The sequence below is a fragment of the Zalophus californianus genome, chromosome 9, assembly GCF_009762305.2.
Source record: "Zalophus californianus isolate mZalCal1 chromosome 9, mZalCal1.pri.v2, whole genome shotgun sequence".
Classification (NCBI taxonomy): domain Eukaryota; kingdom Metazoa; phylum Chordata; class Mammalia; order Carnivora; family Otariidae; genus Zalophus; species Zalophus californianus.
This window is the reverse complement of record NC_045603.1, coordinates 60,803,006-60,822,089: the sequence shown is the minus strand read 5'-3', so window position 1 is coordinate 60,822,089 and position 19,084 is coordinate 60,803,006. Positions and strand designations below refer to the sequence as shown.

General features: G+C 49.3%; 2 protein-coding genes across 3 annotated transcripts in view; both read left to right on the top strand.

Moving 5' to 3' along the window:
* Positions 1 to 10,593: 10,593 nt before the first annotated feature.
* The window catches only part of ESPL1 (extra spindle pole bodies like 1, separase), a 30,890-nt gene continuing 22,399 nt past the window's right edge, over positions 10,594 to 19,084 (top strand). For both annotated transcript variants that reach the window (XM_027594597.2, XM_027594595.2), the window contains exon 1: positions 10,594 to 10,752. In XM_027594597.2, the coding sequence (XP_027450398.2) occupies positions 10,699 to 10,752 (54 nt within the window). In that variant the 5' untranslated portion in view covers positions 10,594 to 10,698. The remainder of the gene's footprint in view (positions 10,753 to 19,084) is intronic.
* MFSD5 (major facilitator superfamily domain containing 5) lies at positions 10,911 to 13,319 on the top strand. The gene is made up of 2 exons (XM_027594598.2): positions 10,911 to 11,102; positions 11,708 to 13,319. The coding sequence occupies exon 2, from the start codon at positions 11,726 to 11,728 to the stop codon at positions 13,076 to 13,078; it is 1,353 nt and encodes a 450-aa protein (XP_027450399.1). The 5' UTR covers positions 10,911 to 11,102; positions 11,708 to 11,725; the 3' UTR covers positions 13,079 to 13,319.

Here is a 19,084-nt window from a genome sequence, read left to right as displayed (position 1 = left end):
AGTGTTTTGTACAGAACCTCAATCCAGGGGTTAGAGGGTTATCTCTCCTCTGTCCACTGGGGGGCTTCCAGTTCCTCTTGCCTAGACACCAAGGTGCCAAGATTCTTCCTTTCTGAGGAAAAGGAATGGAAGGCCCTTTGGAGGAGGGAGCAGGTTTCTTTGTGGCCCTGCGGCCTCTGGAGCTGGCAAAGAGGTCATGGGACCAATGGGGTTAAATTCCAGCCCTGCTCTGACCCACTTTCCTCCCTGTGCCCACATCCCCTGGAGCCAGGGTGTTGGGTGGGGCCGGCCTGGCACCCCTGCACCCACACCTGGGACTTCCCCGAGATGGAAACTCCCAGAACCCTGGTGTCCTATCTCCCCTGCCAGCTCCCACCGACTGCCTGGGATCGGTTCAGCTTCAGTTGGATCTCCCTGTCTGCCAGCTCTCTACCAGACTACAGATCCACCTTAGCTTCAGGGGCTTCCCCCAAAGATGTTGTCCCACTCTCTGGGGCCATCTTTGATATCTGGCTGCTCCATCTAGCAGATTCCTTTGAAGAAAAGATGTGGGGCTGGGGCCAGGGGGGTTGGGAAGCTATCCTTTGTTGAGCCCCTACGGTGTTCCAGGCATTGTGCTAGGCATTCACCTTAATCCACGCAGCAGTCCAGAGAGGTAGCAGTTATCATCCCCATTTCACAGAAGAGGGAGCTGAGAACCAGAGATGTTAAGCAACTTGGCCAAATAACACAGCTAGGAAGTGGCAAAGCTAAGGCGGGAACCCAGGTCCTGGTGATCCTGAGCACACTTCACCACCGAAGGCTTCCTCCTCTTCCGCAACTGCCCCTCTCTCCATGGGATTAGAGACTTGGGAAATTCAATGCAATCCAACTCAGCAAACATTTATTACCTGCCTCATGCCAGGCATTGATAGGTGCCAAAAAAACAAGGAAGGCCGCTGTCCTTGAGATCTGGTGGGAAAGATAGGTATATGGACTAGGAAATATCTAACGTCAGCATCCCTATCTGAACAAGGTGGCATGGACCAGAGGAAAAAAAGCGATACCTTATTTTCTCTTTCTGGACAGAATATACAAATACATTACGAAAGGGGTACAAATGGGGCTCCTGTGTGGCTCAGTTGGTTAAGCGACTGCCTTCGGCTCAGGTCATGATCCTGGAGTCCCAGGATCGAGTCCCACATCGGGCTCCCTGCTCAGCAGGGAGTCTGCTTCTCTCTCTGACCCTCTTCCCTCTCGTGCTCTCTATCTCTCATTCTCTCTCTCTCAAATAAATAAATAAATAAATAAAATCTTAAAAAAAAAGGGGGGTACAGATAAACTGGAACAAACAGAGTACCTACTTAACTGCCGTCCAAGTCAAGAAATAGTATTTCCTGTGCTCCAGAAGCTCCCATGTGTTCTTCCCATAATTCCTTCCCTCCCCTAAGAAGTAACCACCATCCTGACTTTTGTGATAATTATTTCCTTGGATTTTTTAAAGATCTTATTTATTTATTTGAGAGAGAGAGAGAGCAGGAGCATGAGCAGGGGAAGGGCAGAGGGACAAGCAGACTCTCCATTGAGCAGGGAGCCCAGCATGGGGGCATGGGGCTTGATCCCAGGACCCTGAGACCATGACCCCAGCTGAAGTCAGACGCCTAATCAACTGAGCCACCCAGGTGCCCCTACCCTGTTTTTCTTTATACTTTTAGCACCTATGCATGCATCCCTAAACAATATTGCTTAGTCTTGCCTGTTTTTGAGGTTTATGTAAATGAAATGATACTGTATTATTCTTTTGTGTCTTCTTTTGTTCAACTTCCTGTTTGTGAGACATATCCAAGTGGTTGCACATAACTGTCTTTTTATTGTTGCATAGTACTCAGTCACGTGAATACATCACAATTTATGTTTTTATCCTATTGTTGGTAGATGTTTGAGTTGTTTTCAGTATGCCTATCATGAACAATGCTGCTAAGAACATTCTTGGACATGTTTCCCAGGACATACATGCAAGAGTTCTTCCAGGCTATAAAACTAAGAGTCATGGGGCAGCTGGCTGGCTCAGTCAATGGAGCATGCTGACTCTTGATCTCAAGGTCGTGAGTTCAAGCCCCACATTGGGGCTTTTAAGCTTATTTAAAAAGCCAAACCAAGCCTAAGAGTCAAAGTGTTCCTATAGGCAATCTCAGTTATCAGATAATGCCCAACTGTTTCCCAAAGTGGTTACACCAATTACATAAGAAGCAGAACTTTCTAACCAGGGGTCAGGCATGAGACCAAGAAGACCCATACGCTTTCTTGCCTAAAACCCTCTGCAGTTTTCCCTTTTACTGGACTGAGATCCAAGCCCCTGTGGGGGTTCCCAGGGCCTTGCAGGTTGGGGTCCCTGCCTTGATCTCTACCTGTGCCATTAGGACTCTCGCCTTTGCCCCCAGTCCCATTGAGTGTTGCCATCTCCGCCCCACCCCCACCCCCAATCTTCTGCTGAATGTTCTTTCGGCTAGATCTTTCCATGGCTCTCTCCCTCATTTCCTTCAGGTCTTTGCTAAAATATCGCTTCTCAGTGACAGTTTCCTTGACCACTTAATTTAATTTTATTTTTTTAAAGCTTTTATTTATTTGAGGGGCACCTGGGTGGCTCAGTCGTTAAGCGTCTGCCTTCGGCTCAGGTCATGGTCCCAGGGTCCTGGGATCGAGCCCTGCATCGGGGTCCCTGCTCCGTGGGAAGTCTGCTTCTCCCTCTCCCACTCCCCCTGCTTGTGTTCCCTCTCTCGCTGTGTCTCTCTCTGTCAGATAGATAAATAAAATCTTTTTAAAAAAGATTTTATTTATTTGAGAGAGAGCTCGCGCCTGAGAGAGAGAGATCACAAGCAGGAGGAAGGGTAGAGGGGGAAGCGGAAGCAGACTCCCCGCTGAGCAGGGAGTCAATCCCAGGACCCTGGGATCATGACCTGAGCCAAAGGCAGACGCTTAACTGACTGAGCCACCGAGGCACCCAGACCACCAAATTTGATATTGCAACCTCCCACATTCCTTATCCCCTCCTCAGCTTTGTTTTTCTGCACAGCCCAGCCACCTGGGATACCTTCAGCCTCAGGCACCTCTCCCCTGGTCCGCTGGGGCTTGACAGATTGTATCTCGCCCCAAACCTTTAAGCCCTGTCATACCTGACAGTTTGGGGGCTGACTAGCTGCCCCTGCTGATGGGCCCACCCCTCTGAGCCACTTGTCATCAGGGCACCCTGGGTTTCCCACAGCCATTCTCATGCTCTGAAATAAGCCTGTGTATTTGTTTATTTACTTGTTTGGTTTTGCTCCCCACCGTGCCCCACCCCTCACTTTTATGGGAGCTCTATAAAAGAGGAAACTTAGCTGCCTTATTCACTCCCTGATACACGATAAGTCCTCAAATAATAATTGTCCAGGCTGGTTGTCAGTCTTCCAGAGACAGCTGGGCACCCCCACCCCCACACCTGGGATTTGCCCTGGCTGGAAATCCCCAGAATCTAAGCATCTTCCCTCCACTGCCAGTTCCCGCCAACATCCCTGGCTCGGTGTCTCAGACAGTTCTGGGGTGGCAGCTGGGGCTGCTTCCCTAAATGCCCTCGGGGGACAGTCTGGGAGCTAGAGGCAGCCAGGGCAGGGCCGGCGGTGGCCGGTGGTGGCCGTCAGGGCCAGGGCGCGCTGGGCAGGGGTCCTTCCTTACCCAGGCAGGTGTCAGGTGCCTGGAGCTCAAGAAAAAAACATTTTGACTGAATAAAGGGGAAGACTTCAGAGATGAGAGAACCTCACCAGGCAGCAAAAAGAAAAAGAGCATTGGGAGCAGGGCAGAAGGAACGGTGGAAACAAAGGACTGGAGGCATGAAAGCGAGTGTCATATTTGAGGAACGGGTTCTGCTGTGGTGCAGAGAGTTTTCAGTGGAGGGTAGCATTCCAGGAGAGCATCGCTGGGCAGGCCTGGAAGGGGAGGGCTAGCTGCGGAGGCCCGAGCGCCCAGCAGGATCAGCAAAGGCTCAGCCCTGTCTTAGGTTTAATCCTGCCCCCACCCCTGCCTCTCTCAGTCCGCCCCTCCTACTTCACCCCTGCCCTTCCCTTCACCCAACCCCCAGCCTGGCTGCTCCTGCCGCTGAATGGACTTCTCTCTGGGCCTACGCTTGGGGCCTCGGAACAAGAAGGCTACCCACCAACAGCCCCCTCCCCCCTCGGGGCACGGCCCGCCAGCTGCCTCTCCTTGTCTGTCCTGTCACCCCTCCGCCTGTTTTTGCCCCTGCCCTAGCTGTCCTCCTCCCACCTGCTCCTGCACTGCGTATCCCTCTTATGCAGCCACCTGCCCCTCCTGTCCCGGCCTCCCTGGCCCACCCTGTACCTGCCCTTGCCCTCCCTGCCCTGCCTGCCTGCCCTTGACTTGTCCCCACAGCTCCTGCATCCCATGCACTGGTCCGCACTTGACCTGCTGCCACCCCTCATCTTGCCCAATTTCCCCTTGCTCCAAAGGCCGAGCTGCCTGTCCAAGTTCCTGCTTGGACTGCAGCGACAGCTGTGGCTGTGGCCGAGGGGCTCCTCCAGGCTCCACTGGCCGCTGTTTCAGGGGACAACGCCCCTCTCAGAGGCACTGTCTGATAGTCTAGCTGGGCTGTTGCACCCCCCCCCCCCCGAGAGACTGTCAGTCTCCTGGAGCACTTCTGCTAGCTGCTTCCTCTGCAGGGGAGACAGAAGCTCTGGAGCGAGGAGAGGGATCAGCCAGACCCCTCGCCCAGACAGGCAGAGGCAGAAGCCTGCTCAGAGCCCCGGCCTCCCCCTCAGTCCCTGAGAGCGGGGCATCTGCCTTGATGTTAGTTTCTGGACATGCTCCTGCTGGGTCCAGAACCTCCTTTTCTGCAACTTCTGGAATGGAAAGCGTGCTTCTCAGAGCCTCCCTCATGGCTGCTGAAGGTGAGCAAGTTAGCCATTTTCTTCCTCTAGTTCAGCCTCTGCTGGAGATCCTTCTTGGCTCATCATCTCTGTAGTTTGCGTGGATAAGGTGCATTCCTCCTCTAGAGGCAGGAGGGGATTCTTTGTTAAGGGGCTACTTCTTGCCCCTTGGACCTCCACCCATCTCCCTGACTGACCCAAGAGTCTCTGGACCCCTTACCTCTCATCTCGAGTCAGGCAAAGAAGGTCAGTGGCTCTTGGATCAGAAGACAAAGTTGAACAGAGGGTTCCTGGCTCTTCCCTCCCCTTGGATGTCATGACATCCTTCATGGTCCTTTGCTTCTAGGAACCTGGCATTCTCTGCCTGGATGTCCTGTCTTTCAAATCTCTGTGTGCTCACGCAGTCTCATGACCTCAATCTTCCAGCAATAATCCCACCTGCTACACCCATGCTCATCTGGCATGGGGATAAGGGAAGCTGGGAACCCTGCAGCGCCCCTGGGATCCCATCCACACAGCTCGTCAGAATCCACTGTCCTGGGGGCGGGGCTGGCGGTTTGGAGAAGTGACCAATAGGAAGCTGGAAGTAAGAGCCCCGGGCATCTGCCCAGGGCTAGGCCCTAAGCCAAGAGCCCCTAAGTACCCCTCTACATTTCTCAAGTCCTTTCAGTGTTCTCTTTCTCAGCCTCCTTCTCTGGAACCCTTTGTTCTTTCCTTTCTATCTCTGTGCAGCTTTCTGTTTACCCTTCCTTCTGTCTGTCTACATCACTCTCTCCAGTTCTACTCCCTTCTTTCTGTCACTGGGACATTCTGCCTTCACCTAACTTTGTCTCTACATCAGCTTTCCCCGTTCTCTATCCCTCTATTTCTCTCTCCATTTGCCCATCTAATTAATTTAATTAATTGTAAATATTTTATTTATTTGACAGAGAGAGAGAGAGAGCACAAGCAGGGGAAGTGGCAGGCAGAGGGAGAGGGAGAAGCAGACTCTGCTGAGCAAGGAGCCTGATGCAGGTCTTGATCCCAGGACCCTGGGATCATGACCTGAGCTGAAGGCAGACGCTTAACCAACGAAGCCACCCAGGCACCTCTCGCATCTAATTTAAAATCTACCTAACATATATGTCTTTTTCTTTCCCCCTTCCCTGGGTCAGTTTGTGTCTTCATTTCTATTTGCTTTCTTGGTCTTTCGATCCACCTTACACATCTCCCTCTTTTTTTATTTTTATTTTTTTTTTAAGATTTTATTTATTTGACAGAGAAAGAGACAGCGAGAGAGGGAACACAAGCAGGGGGAGTGGGAGAGGGAGAAGCAGGCTTCCCGCGGAGCAGGGAGCCCGATGCGGGGCTCGATCCCAGGACCCTGGGATCATGACCCGAGCCGAAGGCAGACGCTTAGCGACTGAGCCACCCGGGCGCCCCCTCTCTCTTTTTTTAAAGCAAGCTCTATGCCCAACATGGGGCTCAAACTCAGGACCCTGAAGTCAAGAGTCGCACACTCCACCGACTGAGCCAGCCAGGCGCCCCCCTCTCTGTTTGTCTATCCTGTTCTGCTTTTGGTGCATTTCATTCTCCATCTCTTTCATTTCTATTTCCCTTTCTGTCCTTGTCTCTCTCCCTGTCTTTCTGGGTCTAGTTGTTTTTTCACTTCCTATCTCTCTTTCTGCCTCTCCATATTTGTCTTTCTCTCTCCCTGGGTCCTACAGGTACCTGCACACCATGCCTGCGTCATGCCTATCTCATTGCTGTCCGAGGTCCAGGACAGTGAGTCCTCCAATGTCTGTCTATCCCACACATGCCCCAAGCACTGGTGTTTGCAAGGGCTGGACACAGCTACCAGAAGAGTCCTTCCTTTCCTCACCCATGATCCAGGCAATTCATCCCTACTCAGCTCTAAGCTCAAACTTTTTAAAAATGATGCTTCTTCCAACTTCTTATTCTGAAAATAAGCAATTAAAAAGAATTGGGGCACCTGGCTGGCTCAGTCTGTGCAGTGAGCAACTCTTGATCTTGGGGTTATAGGTTCAAGCCCCACATTGGGTGTAGAGATTAGGTTAAAAAAATCTTTGGGAAAAAAAAGAATTAAGCATTTATGCTGCCTGTCCTATATAAACTATATTTCAGGGTAACCAAATAGCTCTAAGTGGTGGAGAAAACTTCTCATTTACAGAAGAATTCCAGCGAATGTGGAAGGAATATGGAATTAGAAAAATCATTTTGCAACCCTTAATGAAATACTTGATCAAAGCAAGAATCATGAATGGATGAAACCAAAGACGATGGTTGATGGGGAACTTTACAATGGAGGAATCAAGCTGTCACCACCTGACCCCACTGATGAATCTTACCATCACTAAAAAGGGCACAACCACCCACTGTGTACCTCCTGATGTGATGTAATCTGAAGCCCTCAGCACCACCCATGAAAGACTCTTGCCAAACAAAGGAACAAACACACACAAAAACTGAATGTGATTCAAATCAAACCTCTAGAACTAACCTCCATTTAACAGGAAATACCAGGGATGGAGGAACAATTTAAATGACCCAGCGAGGAGGTGAGAAGACACATCCAGAATGTGGAAACTTCTCAAGGAAATCTGACCTAATTTCTTCAGCTAGTGAATGGCTGGGGGAGGGGGGGGATATAATAATAATAATAATAATAATAATAAAAGGACAACTATTATATGGAGCACATGGACCTTGTTTGGTTCTTGATTTGGACAACCCAATTGTAAAAAGACAATTTTAGACAGTTGGAGCCTTTTTTTTTTTTTAAGATTTTATTTATTTGACAGAGACAGAGTGAGAGAAGGAACACAAGCAGGGGGAGTGGGAGAGGGAGAAGTAGGCTTCCAGCGGAGCAGGGAGCCCGATGCGGGGCTCAGTTTGGGGCTCAATGCTGGGCTCGATGCGGGGCTCGATCCCAGGACCCTGGGATCATGACCTGAGCTGAAGGCAGATGCTCAACGACTAAGCCACCTAGGGACCCCAGTTGGAGCCTTTTAATTATAGATTGGGTATTTACAATGCCAAGGAATCAGTATTGATTTTGTTAGATGTAAAATAAATGGCTTTGGGGTTATGAAAGCAAAGGGCCTTATTCCCTAGAGATACACGTTGAAGTATGGAGTGAAGTGACATACTTACTTTTAGATATTTTGGCCAACAAAAAAGGACAGAAAGCAGGGAGTAGAAGGAACAAAGTGACAAAATTAATATTATTGAATTAACTATATAAAGGTTCATAGAACTATACTCTCTACCTTTGTGTATGTTTGAACATTTTCATAATAAAAGTTTTAAACGATGCTCCTCTGGTGAGCAAGGTTCCTAGTTATTCCCAGGGCGTCCTCCCACCTTCCCTGAAAACCAGGACTTCCCCTGTGACTCCGCAATACATAGACCTCAGCCCTCCTTGCCCTTTACTAGAAGCATGTCCTAGAGATGGGCTGTGCTCACAGGCTGCCTTTTATCCCCTCTAGTCCTCTGCTGGCACATTTCCCATTTTAGGACCTTTCCTAGCTGTGCTTCTCAGTTCTGAAGGGACAGGGGAGCCTTAAGACTAAACATATTTTTAATAGGTCACACAATAAGCAAAAAATCATCCAAAATAATGTGATCTCGCTGTAAGTCTCTTTCTGCCAGGTGCTTTTGAGCAAAATGTAGCTCAACAATGGAAGAAAACTGGCCTCCCTCCCGGAAAACAGAAGGCCCGAATGTAAGGCCATCCTGTCCCACTCCTGCCGTCATTCAGGATGACCTCCACCCCCAAAAGAAACAGGGGTCATGAGTTCAAGGAGCTTCAGTCCAGGACTGGGATGGAGAGTATTTGGTTCACTCACTGAACGACCTTGGGGAAATCTTGGTTTTTTTGAGTCTTTGTGTTTCTAGATGAATACATGGGAGCCACTACTCTGTAGGGCTTTGCCAGTTAGGTATAAAGGCACTCTGGAACTTGTAGGATATAAATCTTAGCTGTTTACTTTATCATAAGAAAGTATTTCTCAGGGTGCCTAAGTGGCTCAGTCTGTTAAGCATCGGACTCTTGATCTCAGCTCAGGTCTTGATCTCAGGGTATGCGTTCAAGCCCCGTGTTGGAGCATACTTTAAAAAAAAAAAAAAAGGATTTCTCAAGGTGTAATCCCAGACTCTCCCACCCTCTGCCCTCCAAGCCTTAGTATAAAGGAAACCAACATTTATTTACTAATCACCTGTGCAAATGAGTGAACTCATTTCATCTTCTCAGAAACCACATGAGTGTAGAACTGGAAAGATCTGGGTCCCAGTTCTTTTTTTTTTTTAACATTTTTTTAAAAGATTTTATTTATTTATCTGACAGAGAGATAGCACAAGTAGGCAGAGGGAGAAAGAGAAGCAGGCTCCCCGCTGAGCAGGGGGGCCTGACGCAGGGCTCAATCCCAGGACCCTGGGATCATGACCTGAGCCAAAGGCAGACGCTTAACTGACTGAGCCACCCAGGCGCCCCTGGGTCCCAGTTCTAATTCTGCCTCTTACCAAGAGATTCTGGGCATATTATCTAAGCTTTCCAACTATCAAGGATAATAATAGTACCTACCTTATGGGTTGTTGTGACACGACATAATTCATATATAGCAGATGGCCCAGGAATTCTTAAAACAGAGTTTAGATGCATTATAGATAACTGTTTGATGAGTGTTACCAACTAATATGGGCCAGCACTTTTTAGGCTTATTTATCTGAATTAACTTATTCATTTATTCATCAAATATTTACTGACTGCTTTTTACTTACCGATAACTGCTTTTTTTAAACTTTTTCCTTTTTTTATTAATCTCTACACCCATGATGGGGCTAGAATCCCCCCACACACCCCTGATCAAGAGTCACATGCTCTTCTGACTAAGCCAGCTTGGTGCTCCCCAATAACTTTTAAGTACTGGGAATACAAGTGAACAAATAGATAAAAATCTGTAGGGAGAAGAGATAGTAAATAAGTAAAATATATAGTGTGCCAGATGGTGTTAAGTGCTATGGAGAAAATGCAGCGAAGGGGAAGAGGCTGGAAGGACAGCAGGTAGACTACTAGTGGAGGTGGTGGTGATGCTGTTTTAAACAGGATGGCCCGGGAAGGCCTCTCTGAGAAGGTGACATTTGAACAGAGAACTGGAGCGGCTGGAGGGACTGGAGGGAACCATGTAGGTATTTGGGAGAAAAACCAAAACCTTTCAGGGCACAGTATGCAAAGGCCCAGGAGGTAGCCAATATAGATGGAGTAGAAAGAGTTTGGAGGGAGAATTGTAGATGAAGTCAGAGAAGTAGTGGAGGAAGAGGGGATAGAGGGTTTTATAGGTCATTATAAAGATTTTGGCTTTTAGGCTTAGTGAGGTGGGAAGCCGTCGGAGATACACGAAGGCTGGAGTATAAGAAAATAACCTTTCCAAGGTAACACAGCTGGTTAAGTGGCAGAAGGCGGGGATTCAGCAACAGGGCTGAACTTTATTAGCCTTTTTTACTTGGGCACTGCTCTCCTTTGACTGCAAACAAAGGAACTGAGACACTAAGAAGTAATGTGGCTTGCCCAAGGCCACGCAGTGGTAAGTGACAGGGGTGGGATTTGAGCCTTAGCCCGGCTTCATGCGGGAGTCCAGGTCCTTAACACCACACTGCCTCCCTCAGGTGTCGGGGCCATACTGACGTCGGGCCCGGAGGTCACAAAGGTGAGAGAGCAGGAAAACCGAGAGCCGGCTCGGCTTAGGGCAGCGGTGTTCCTTCGGATGCTCCAGCCCACGAGTCTGCGGGACTGCAGGCATTCTCCATGTTACGGAGGGAGAGAGAGAAAATGGGTCTTTATTTCGGGGCGGCCCCGCAGGTACCCGGGATTCGAGGGAGCGGGTGTCACGGGAAGGCAGCGGAGGGGGCCAGAGCGAGAGCCCCAGCCCTTACCGCCTCTACTCTTTACCGCGCGGGCTTCGGAAGTTGGGCGCCAGTGTGGGGACGGGGAGGCGGAGCAGGGGCGGGGCTTGAACGCCTCACCCCGTCACGTGATGGAGCCATCATGGCGGCGGCCAGAGGCCTACCCGGCTCCCGGAAGCCGGCTGTGAGGGGCGGGCGCGCTGCTGGAACCCAAACCCGATCCCAGGGCGGAGGTAGAGCGGGCAGGGCGGCCGGGCGGCCTGGAGCCGGACGTGTCCGGGGCGTCCCCGCAGACCGGGGCAGCAGGTGAGACGGGGTCTGGGCGAGGTGCGAGCAGGTGTGGCGGCGCTAGGGCGCTGGGCTGGGGCTAGGGGGCGCAGGGGGGGTGCCTATGACCTGGAGGAGCGGGAATCCGAGATGCACGGGCGTGACCCTGAAGCAACTCCGGAGGCCCGCGCGGGCGGGAGGGATGCCCTCGACAGATGGAAAGACTTTGAGGGCAAAAACGAGCTCCCCAGAGAGAATGGGAGGTACTACAAGTATATACAAGCTGTAGTGAAAGAGGCCAGCACCCCCTTAACTTGTGGGGCTGGGATTATTGTATTAAAGGGACTCTCTCTTTGCTATGCCGGGCAAGGGTGGGGCGAATGCTCAGTCTTCCCCCTCTCCTCTTACCCCTCCCTGCCCCACAGTATCCTAGGAGACCTGCTCTGGCGGGCCACTCCACCCACCCACCCAACTGGTCACTCCAGTCTGAGCTCTAGGGGAGTGGAGTTGAGGGGTGGGGAAATGCAGTTGGCGGGGAGGGGGGGGCGGGTGTTGGGTGGAGCTGTCTTCTGCTTAGACACCCAGCCCCTTGACAGTGCTACCTGGGCAATGGATGTGATTCCGAACCCCCCTTCCTTCCCTAGGTCGTCCGGGGGCCCGCCATGCTGGTGACTGCCTATCTTGTTTTTGTGGTCCTCCTGGCCTCCTGCCTGGGGTTGGAACTGTCAAGATGCCGGGCTAAGCCCCCTGGAAGGGCCTGCAGCAACCCCTCCTTTGTTCGGTTTCAACTGGACTTCTATCAGGTCTACTTCCTGGCCCTGGCAGCTGACTGGCTCCAGGCCCCCTACCTCTATAAACTCTATCAGCATTACCACTTCCTGGAGGGTCAGATTGCCATCCTCTATGTCTGTGGCCTCGCCTCCACAGTCCTTTTTGGATTGGTGGCCTCCTCCCTTGTGGATTGGCTGGGTCGCAAGAAGTCTTGTGTCCTCTTCTCCCTCACTTACTCTCTATGCTGCTTAACCAAACTCTCTTGGGATTACTTTGTGCTGCTGGTGGGCCGAGCACTCGGTGGGCTGTCCACGGCCCTGCTGTTCTCGGCCTTCGAGGCCTGGTACATCCATGAACACGTGGAGCGTCATGACTTCCCTGCTGAGTGGATCCCAGCTACCTTTGCCCGAGCTGCCTTCTGGAACCATGTGCTGGCTGTAGTGGCAGGTGTGGCAGCTGAAGCTGTGGCCTGCTGGATGGGGCTGGGGCCTGTAGCACCCTTTGTGGCCGCCATCCCTCTCTTGGCTCTGGCTGGGGCCTTGGCCCTTCATAACTGGGGAGAGAACTATGATCGGCAGCGTGCCTTTTCAAGGACTTGTGCTGGAGGCCTGCGCTGCCTCCTGTCGGACCGCCGCGTGCTGCTGCTAGGCACCATACAAGCCCTGTTTGAGAGCGTCATCTTCATCTTTGTCTTCCTCTGGACGCCTGTGCTGGACCCACATGGGGCTCCGCTGGGCATTGTCTTCTCCAGTTTCATGGCCGCCAGCCTGCTTGGCTCTTCCCTGTACCGCATCGCGACCTCCAAGAGGTACCACCTCCAGCCCATGCACCTACTCTCCCTTGCTGTCCTCATCGTTGTCTTCTCCCTTTTCATGTTGACTTTCTCCACCAGCCCAGGCCAGGAGAGTCCAGTGGAGTCCTTCATAGCCTTTCTACTTATCGAATTGGCCTGTGGGCTATACTTTCCCAGCATGAGCTTCCTGCGGAGAAAGGTGATCCCTGAGACAGAGCAAGCTGGTGTACTCAACTGGTTCCGGGTGCCCCTGCACTTACTGGCCTGCCTGGGGCTCCTAGTTCTCCATGACAGTGATCACAAAACGGGCACTCGGAACATGTTCAGCATCTGCTCTGGTGTCATGGTGTTGGCTTTGCTAGCGGTGGTGGGGCTCTTCACCGTGGTCAGGCACAATGCTGAGCTGCGGGTGCCCTCACCCACGGGGGAGCCCTATGCCCCTGAGCTCTAACCCTGTTCCAGGACAAAGGGGCTGGGAAGGATTCTTGAATCCCACCTCTCCAGGGTTGTACAGATCTCCCCATGACTGACTTTGCAACTGTCTGGCCCCTCAGCCTGTCCTGGGGCCCCTCCTGCCAGTGCTTTGGGTTGGAGATCACATGGGGGTGATGGCCGGGAAAGAAGATGCCAAATGTTGCCTCCGTCTTACTCCCTCTCCCCTTTCCATTTAAAAATAAACACTTCTAATCGATCGTTGATGTGATTAGCTCATCCTCACTTGCACCCACCTCGGTAGTTTCTGATGAGTGGGCACCTGGAGAGTTTGAGGATAGAGGTGGGCTCACCAGCAGAAGCCATTTGTATTTCTAGCCTCTCGAAGACTGTCTCCAGCTTAAACTGAGAGCTGTAGCATTGCCTCTTAGCAGAAATGGGTGGGAAATGCCTGAGGCCCCTAGGTCTTCTGTATCTTGTCACCCCAGGGACAGGTACCCTCTCTAGTTGCCCAGCAAGACCCTTGCTCCACATCCAGGCTGAAAGAGTCTCTGGAGCATGTGGGGTGGATGCCCACGCCACTGAACAGAGATTCCATGGGCTCGAGTTGCTTCTGTGACCACCCTGTGGGGCAAATCTGGGACCTTCCTGCAGAAACAAGCTTGCAGCTCAGCACATGCATGCTACCTGCCTTCTGCCCCTGTGGCAGAATGCTCCATTTGTCCAGCACCACCTGGGTCCACCCGGTCCTGTGTCCCGTATCCTCGCACGAAACCTAAGTGAAGGGCTGCCAGGAGGAGAAAACAGCGAATGGCTGAGGGACTGGGACACCTTGTCTGTACCTGACTCTTCCCCACCCAGCCTCAGTGAGGGTGAGGAAGCCATCAGGGCAGGAAACTACCAGTGGGAACACCAGTTCGGTGGGCCCCTCCCTGCCTCACCTGATTTTATCTCCCTTTCCTCCTCCCACCAAAACCCGGGCTTCTCAGGGGAAGCAGAGCCAGCCTTAAGAAAAGTGGGGGGCAGGGATGAAGGGAGGGTAGGCTCAGGGGTATGTCCTGGAATTTGCTTGAGCTGGAGATGGGGGATCCACCCATTTTGGAAAGGGATTGACACTATTTCCCTGGGTCCCAGTCTACTTTGCAGACAGGAAGATGCAAGGTGTACCAGGACCTGCAAGTTCCAACCTGTGTGGAGAGATAACATCAGCTGGTGCTGCAGGAATGTAGTGTGGATGCGCTTCTGCAGGGGGAAACTGAGGGGGAGGGATGGATGGGGGTCTCAGGTCCCTATTCAGTGAAGAAAAATAAAAGGTCCCCCACCCAGACCTCGGGGTATAGAGGTTGAGGTTAAGTACCGAAAAACATACCTTTTCCTTCCCCCATCTTGAGGCTAAGAGAGAGTCTCTTGCAAAATTCCTCTTCCTCTTTCTGCCCCGTTGAGCTGGACCTAGATATATTTTATAGTTATCTGTAGACTTTCCGTCTCTCTCTACCATAGTGTGGTCTCCTTGAGGACAGGAGCAAGTTGTGTCTTATTTTGCCTTTGTCTCCTCCATATATACACACAGTGGGTGCTCCGCCTGTGGCCGTGCTCAGTAAATATCTGGAGAGGAGACAGGCTAGCTCACACCTGGCTTTTCAAGTGCTGCCCATTTGGGAAGTCTATTAGACTGGAGTCCAGAGCCTAGTCAGTGATTTGTTGTTTGGGACGACAGTAATTATTTACTAATGGAAGCATGAGGGGGCCCCACATTCCTAAGTGATAAGGAAATAGGAAGAAGAGACAGACTAATGAGGCTCCTTTAGTTTTGTCCCTGCTGAGCTTTCTCCAAAGGGGCTGGATAGAGTGGGGAGGGCTCTGTCTCCTCAGATGCACAGGGCATTAAGAGCTCCAAGGCATCTTAGACATTGTCCATTCAGCCTTAAATATATTTTTATTAGGCATCCACTGTATGCCATGCAGTGTATTACTAGGTGCTGGTAAATTTCTTTTACAAAGAGCATGTAGCAGGTGAATGGCAAAGCCAAAGCTAAACTGTGCTTCTTGCTGCCTGCCTAGTGCCCCTTCTATGACAGGTACTGCCTGTGTCCCCTGGGTCTTTGCTGATCTGCCTTTTCCCCCTCTAGCCTTGCTCCCTCATCCCAAGCCTGGTCCTGGGAGAAGGGCAAGAGACTGTGGGAGTGTTTGGCCTCAGCCATCTGGTCCACTTTTCAGTATCTGCCCATAGGAGTCAAAGGAGGGATTGATTCTCCAGGCGCACAGTGCCTGCAAAATACTGCTTATGATGCTCTGCTGAGAGGCCGTATAGGCAACTGGTTAAGAGCATGGAACCGGAGCCCAGCTACCTGGGTTCGAATGTGTGCCTTAGTTTCCTCATCTGTAAAACAGGGATGATAATATAGTCTCTGCCCCCATAGGGCTCTTCGGAGGATTAAAAGCATTATTGTATTTAAGTGCTTAGAATAGCACTTGGCCCACAGTGTAAGCACCACATAAGTGTTTGCTTTTATATTTTATTTAAAAATTTTTTCAATCCAGCTGAGCCTAACCAGATCTGGGTATGAGAATGAATGGATGGAGCTATGATGGGGTATAGAACTTTACAACACATCCCAGTGGCTGGGTGATTCCCAGAAGTGTTTATCTTTGGTCCTGGCCCAGATAGAGGTATCAAGCTATTTGAGAGGCCTTCTACTCTGGGGTATATGAGCAGCTGAGTAGGGTGTCAGTATGTTCCACTTGAACTCATTTCCTCTTCAAGTGGGAAGGTCAGCTTGGTGTCAGACTTGATACACACCACCATCTTTCACTAAGAGGCTCCTGATTTTCTGACTTCCCATCCAGCTGGACACATGATTATTTGATTTGGAACTTCTAAGTGATCCGGAGCAGAGCAGAAACATCCCAAGGAACCAGAATCCAATAGATGAGAGGGCAGGAGGATTGGGTCATGAGGACAGCACTGGGTTCTGAGGCCTGGAGGACTGTCTCTTCCTGGAAATGCAGTCCCTGCTCAGGAAGAGGAGGGGCTTTTCCCATCTAAGGGCCATGGCCCCTTGGCTAGGTCTAGGTTCTATTCCCTATCACTGTTCCCCTAATCCCAACCCTGTGGTTCTCTCTTTCCCTTTTATTATATTTTGCCACCACTTCCTCACAGAACCACAGAATAGAATTATAAAACAAACAAAAATTTGTCGTGCTTGGGATTAGATCTAATGTTACAAAAATACTTTGTGGGGTGCCTAGGTGGCTCAGTCGGTTAAGCATCTGCCTTCGGCTCAGCTCATGATCCTGGGGTCCTGGAATCAAGTCCATGTCGGGCTCCCTGCTCAGCAGGGAGTCGGCTTCTCCCTCTCCCTCTGCCACTCCCCCTACTTGTGCTCTGCCTCCCTCTGTCAAATAAATAAAAATTAAATCATATAAAAAATACTTCTCGGGGCGCCTGGGTGGCTCAGTTGGTTAAGCGACTGCCTTCGGCTCAGGTCATGATCTCAGGGTCCTGGGATCGAGCCCTGCATCGGGCTCCCTGCTCTGCAGGAAGCCTGCTTCTCCCTCTCCCACCTCCCCCTGCTTGTGTTCCCTCTCTCGCTGTGTCTCTGTCAAATAAATAAATAAAATAAAATCTTTAAAAAAAATACTTCTCATTTGCTTTAAAGTTTTTTTTACAGTAAAGTTATATGAACTCACTGTAAAATGATCAAATGCAAATACAGAAATATATGTTTAATATAAACAATGTATATGATTTATATATAAAATGTAAAAAAACGACAGGCTCCCTTAATCTCACTCCTCATACAGGCTCCCACTATTAAATGTTTGGAGTCTAATCCACACACTTAATATTAGGGGTTTTTTTGTTTTGTTAGTTTTGTTTTAAGTAGACTCTATGTCCAATGTGGGGCTCAAACTCATGACCCCAAGATCAAGAGTCCCATGCTATACCTACTGAGCCAGCCAGGTGCCCAGTTGGTTGTTTTGTTTTTGTTTTCAAATAAAAATTGAATCAGGGGCACCTGGGTGGTGCAGTCAGTCAAGTGTCTGACTCTTGGTTTCAGCTCAGGTCGTGATCTCAGGGTCGTGATATCAAGTCCTGTGTTGGGCTCCACTCTCAGTGCTGCGTCTGCTCAAGACTCTACCTCTCCCTGGCCCCTCCCCACCATGTGCGCACTCTCTCTCTAAACCAACCTTTTTAAAAAAATTGAATCAAAGTGTTGAATAGTGCTCTTCTGCAACTTTTTTACATAACAGTATATCTCATTTTTTTCTCTTTAAAACAGCTGAAATCCTCAGGAAGACTATACAGTCATTCATGTATCTCTGACATCTTTACATGTCAATACATAGAAGACATGCTTTTTAATGGCTGCAAAGCATTGTTAGAGCCTTTGGAAAGCTTTTCAAGGCTAGTCTATTTGAGGCTGGCAGAACCCCTGGGAAGTAGTGAGGCTTGATATTACTATCCCCATTTCACAGATAAATAATACATGGAACTGGGACTAGAATCCAACTCCTCTGTTCAGGCTCAAATTCAAAGTTCTTTCCACTATCCTGTGCTGTCTCTTTATAAGCTTGAGCTTCAGGTGAGGGATTGAATTTTGTGACTCACGTTCATACTGGTCAGCATTTATTAATCTCTTAATACTTAAGGAACTTCCTACTTCTTGTAAGAAGTAGAAGATGAATAAAAAAGGATAAATTCTCTGCCCTTAAGTTTAGAATCAAGTAGATGTAATACATAGGAAAAAGTCCCAGAACACTCGCTACACAACATGTAAATAAATGAGCACTTATTGCTAAGGTGTAAGCAAGAGGAGATGAGTAGTGTGAAAATTGATATATTCATTGATCATTTAAGAAGACCTCTGTTGGGTCCCTTATGCTACAAGAGATATGTATGTAATGTCTATAACATATATTTTGCACCGATATTAGTATTATCATTCCAACACCGAGATTCTTTGGTGATGTTCTTGTTCTTGTTTTTGTTTTTTTAAAATAGTCTTCTCTGCTAGATTCTGTGCTCCTAAAAGAGGTTGATGATGATGAAGAAAGACTATGATTGGGGTGCCCGGCTGGCTCAGTCAGAAGAGCATGCCACTCTTGATATTGGTGTCCTGAGCTCAAGCACCACGTCTTTGTTTTTGTTTTTTACTTTTTAAGCACATGGTATTTATTAGGCATTAATTGGCACACAAATATACGAAACGAGTACTTAATTCTCACCCCACCCCTTAGCAACATAAAAAGGACATAATCGCATGAGGACACTCACGTACAAACATAGTCACACACTCGCACGTACTGGGACATACTTAGCCTCACATATTACCCTGTTCTCTTTATTAGGGTCAGTTTTAAAAAAAATTTTTTTTTTTTAATCAAGAAAGCAAAGCACATTCGAAAGAAAAAAAAACGCAAACTTGGTTTTGAGTATTAATAAAATTAAAAACTCTTGCCCAGCTCATATGCTGGATTTCATTTCATGTTATTACTTAATTAGAACTCCTATTTATAAATAAATAGTACGAGTAAAGTAGAGATTACTTAAATAAAATTTTAAAGAAAGAAAGAAAGACGGTGATAGATAAGGATGAGCTATCCAATAGAATTCCTCAGGAAAAAGTGAACTGGAAGACCAGAGTTTTGAACTGAATTCTTTGGCAGAGGAAGGAAAGAGAAACAGAGCCAACCGAATTTGCACGTTTGGGGAAGAAGTTAGTACTTACAAACGTAAGCCATTAAAGACTGTGAAATATCCCAGTGAATGAGTTTTCCCGGTTCTTCCCTTAACCATCCCCTCTACGCTAGATCCTGTCTTCCTCATACAATCCAGTTGATGGAGTTGATTTAAAGAGCAAGGCTTGGAAGTTGCCATGGTACTCCTGTCAGTGCCCTCAGAAAATTATATTTTTAAAGAATTCCAGGAAAGGCTACGCCCTATTTTCCCAGTAACCCAAACCGCGTGCATTTCCAAGTAAGTTCTTTTTGTTGTCTAGCCTACTTCTCTCCTCTTGAAATT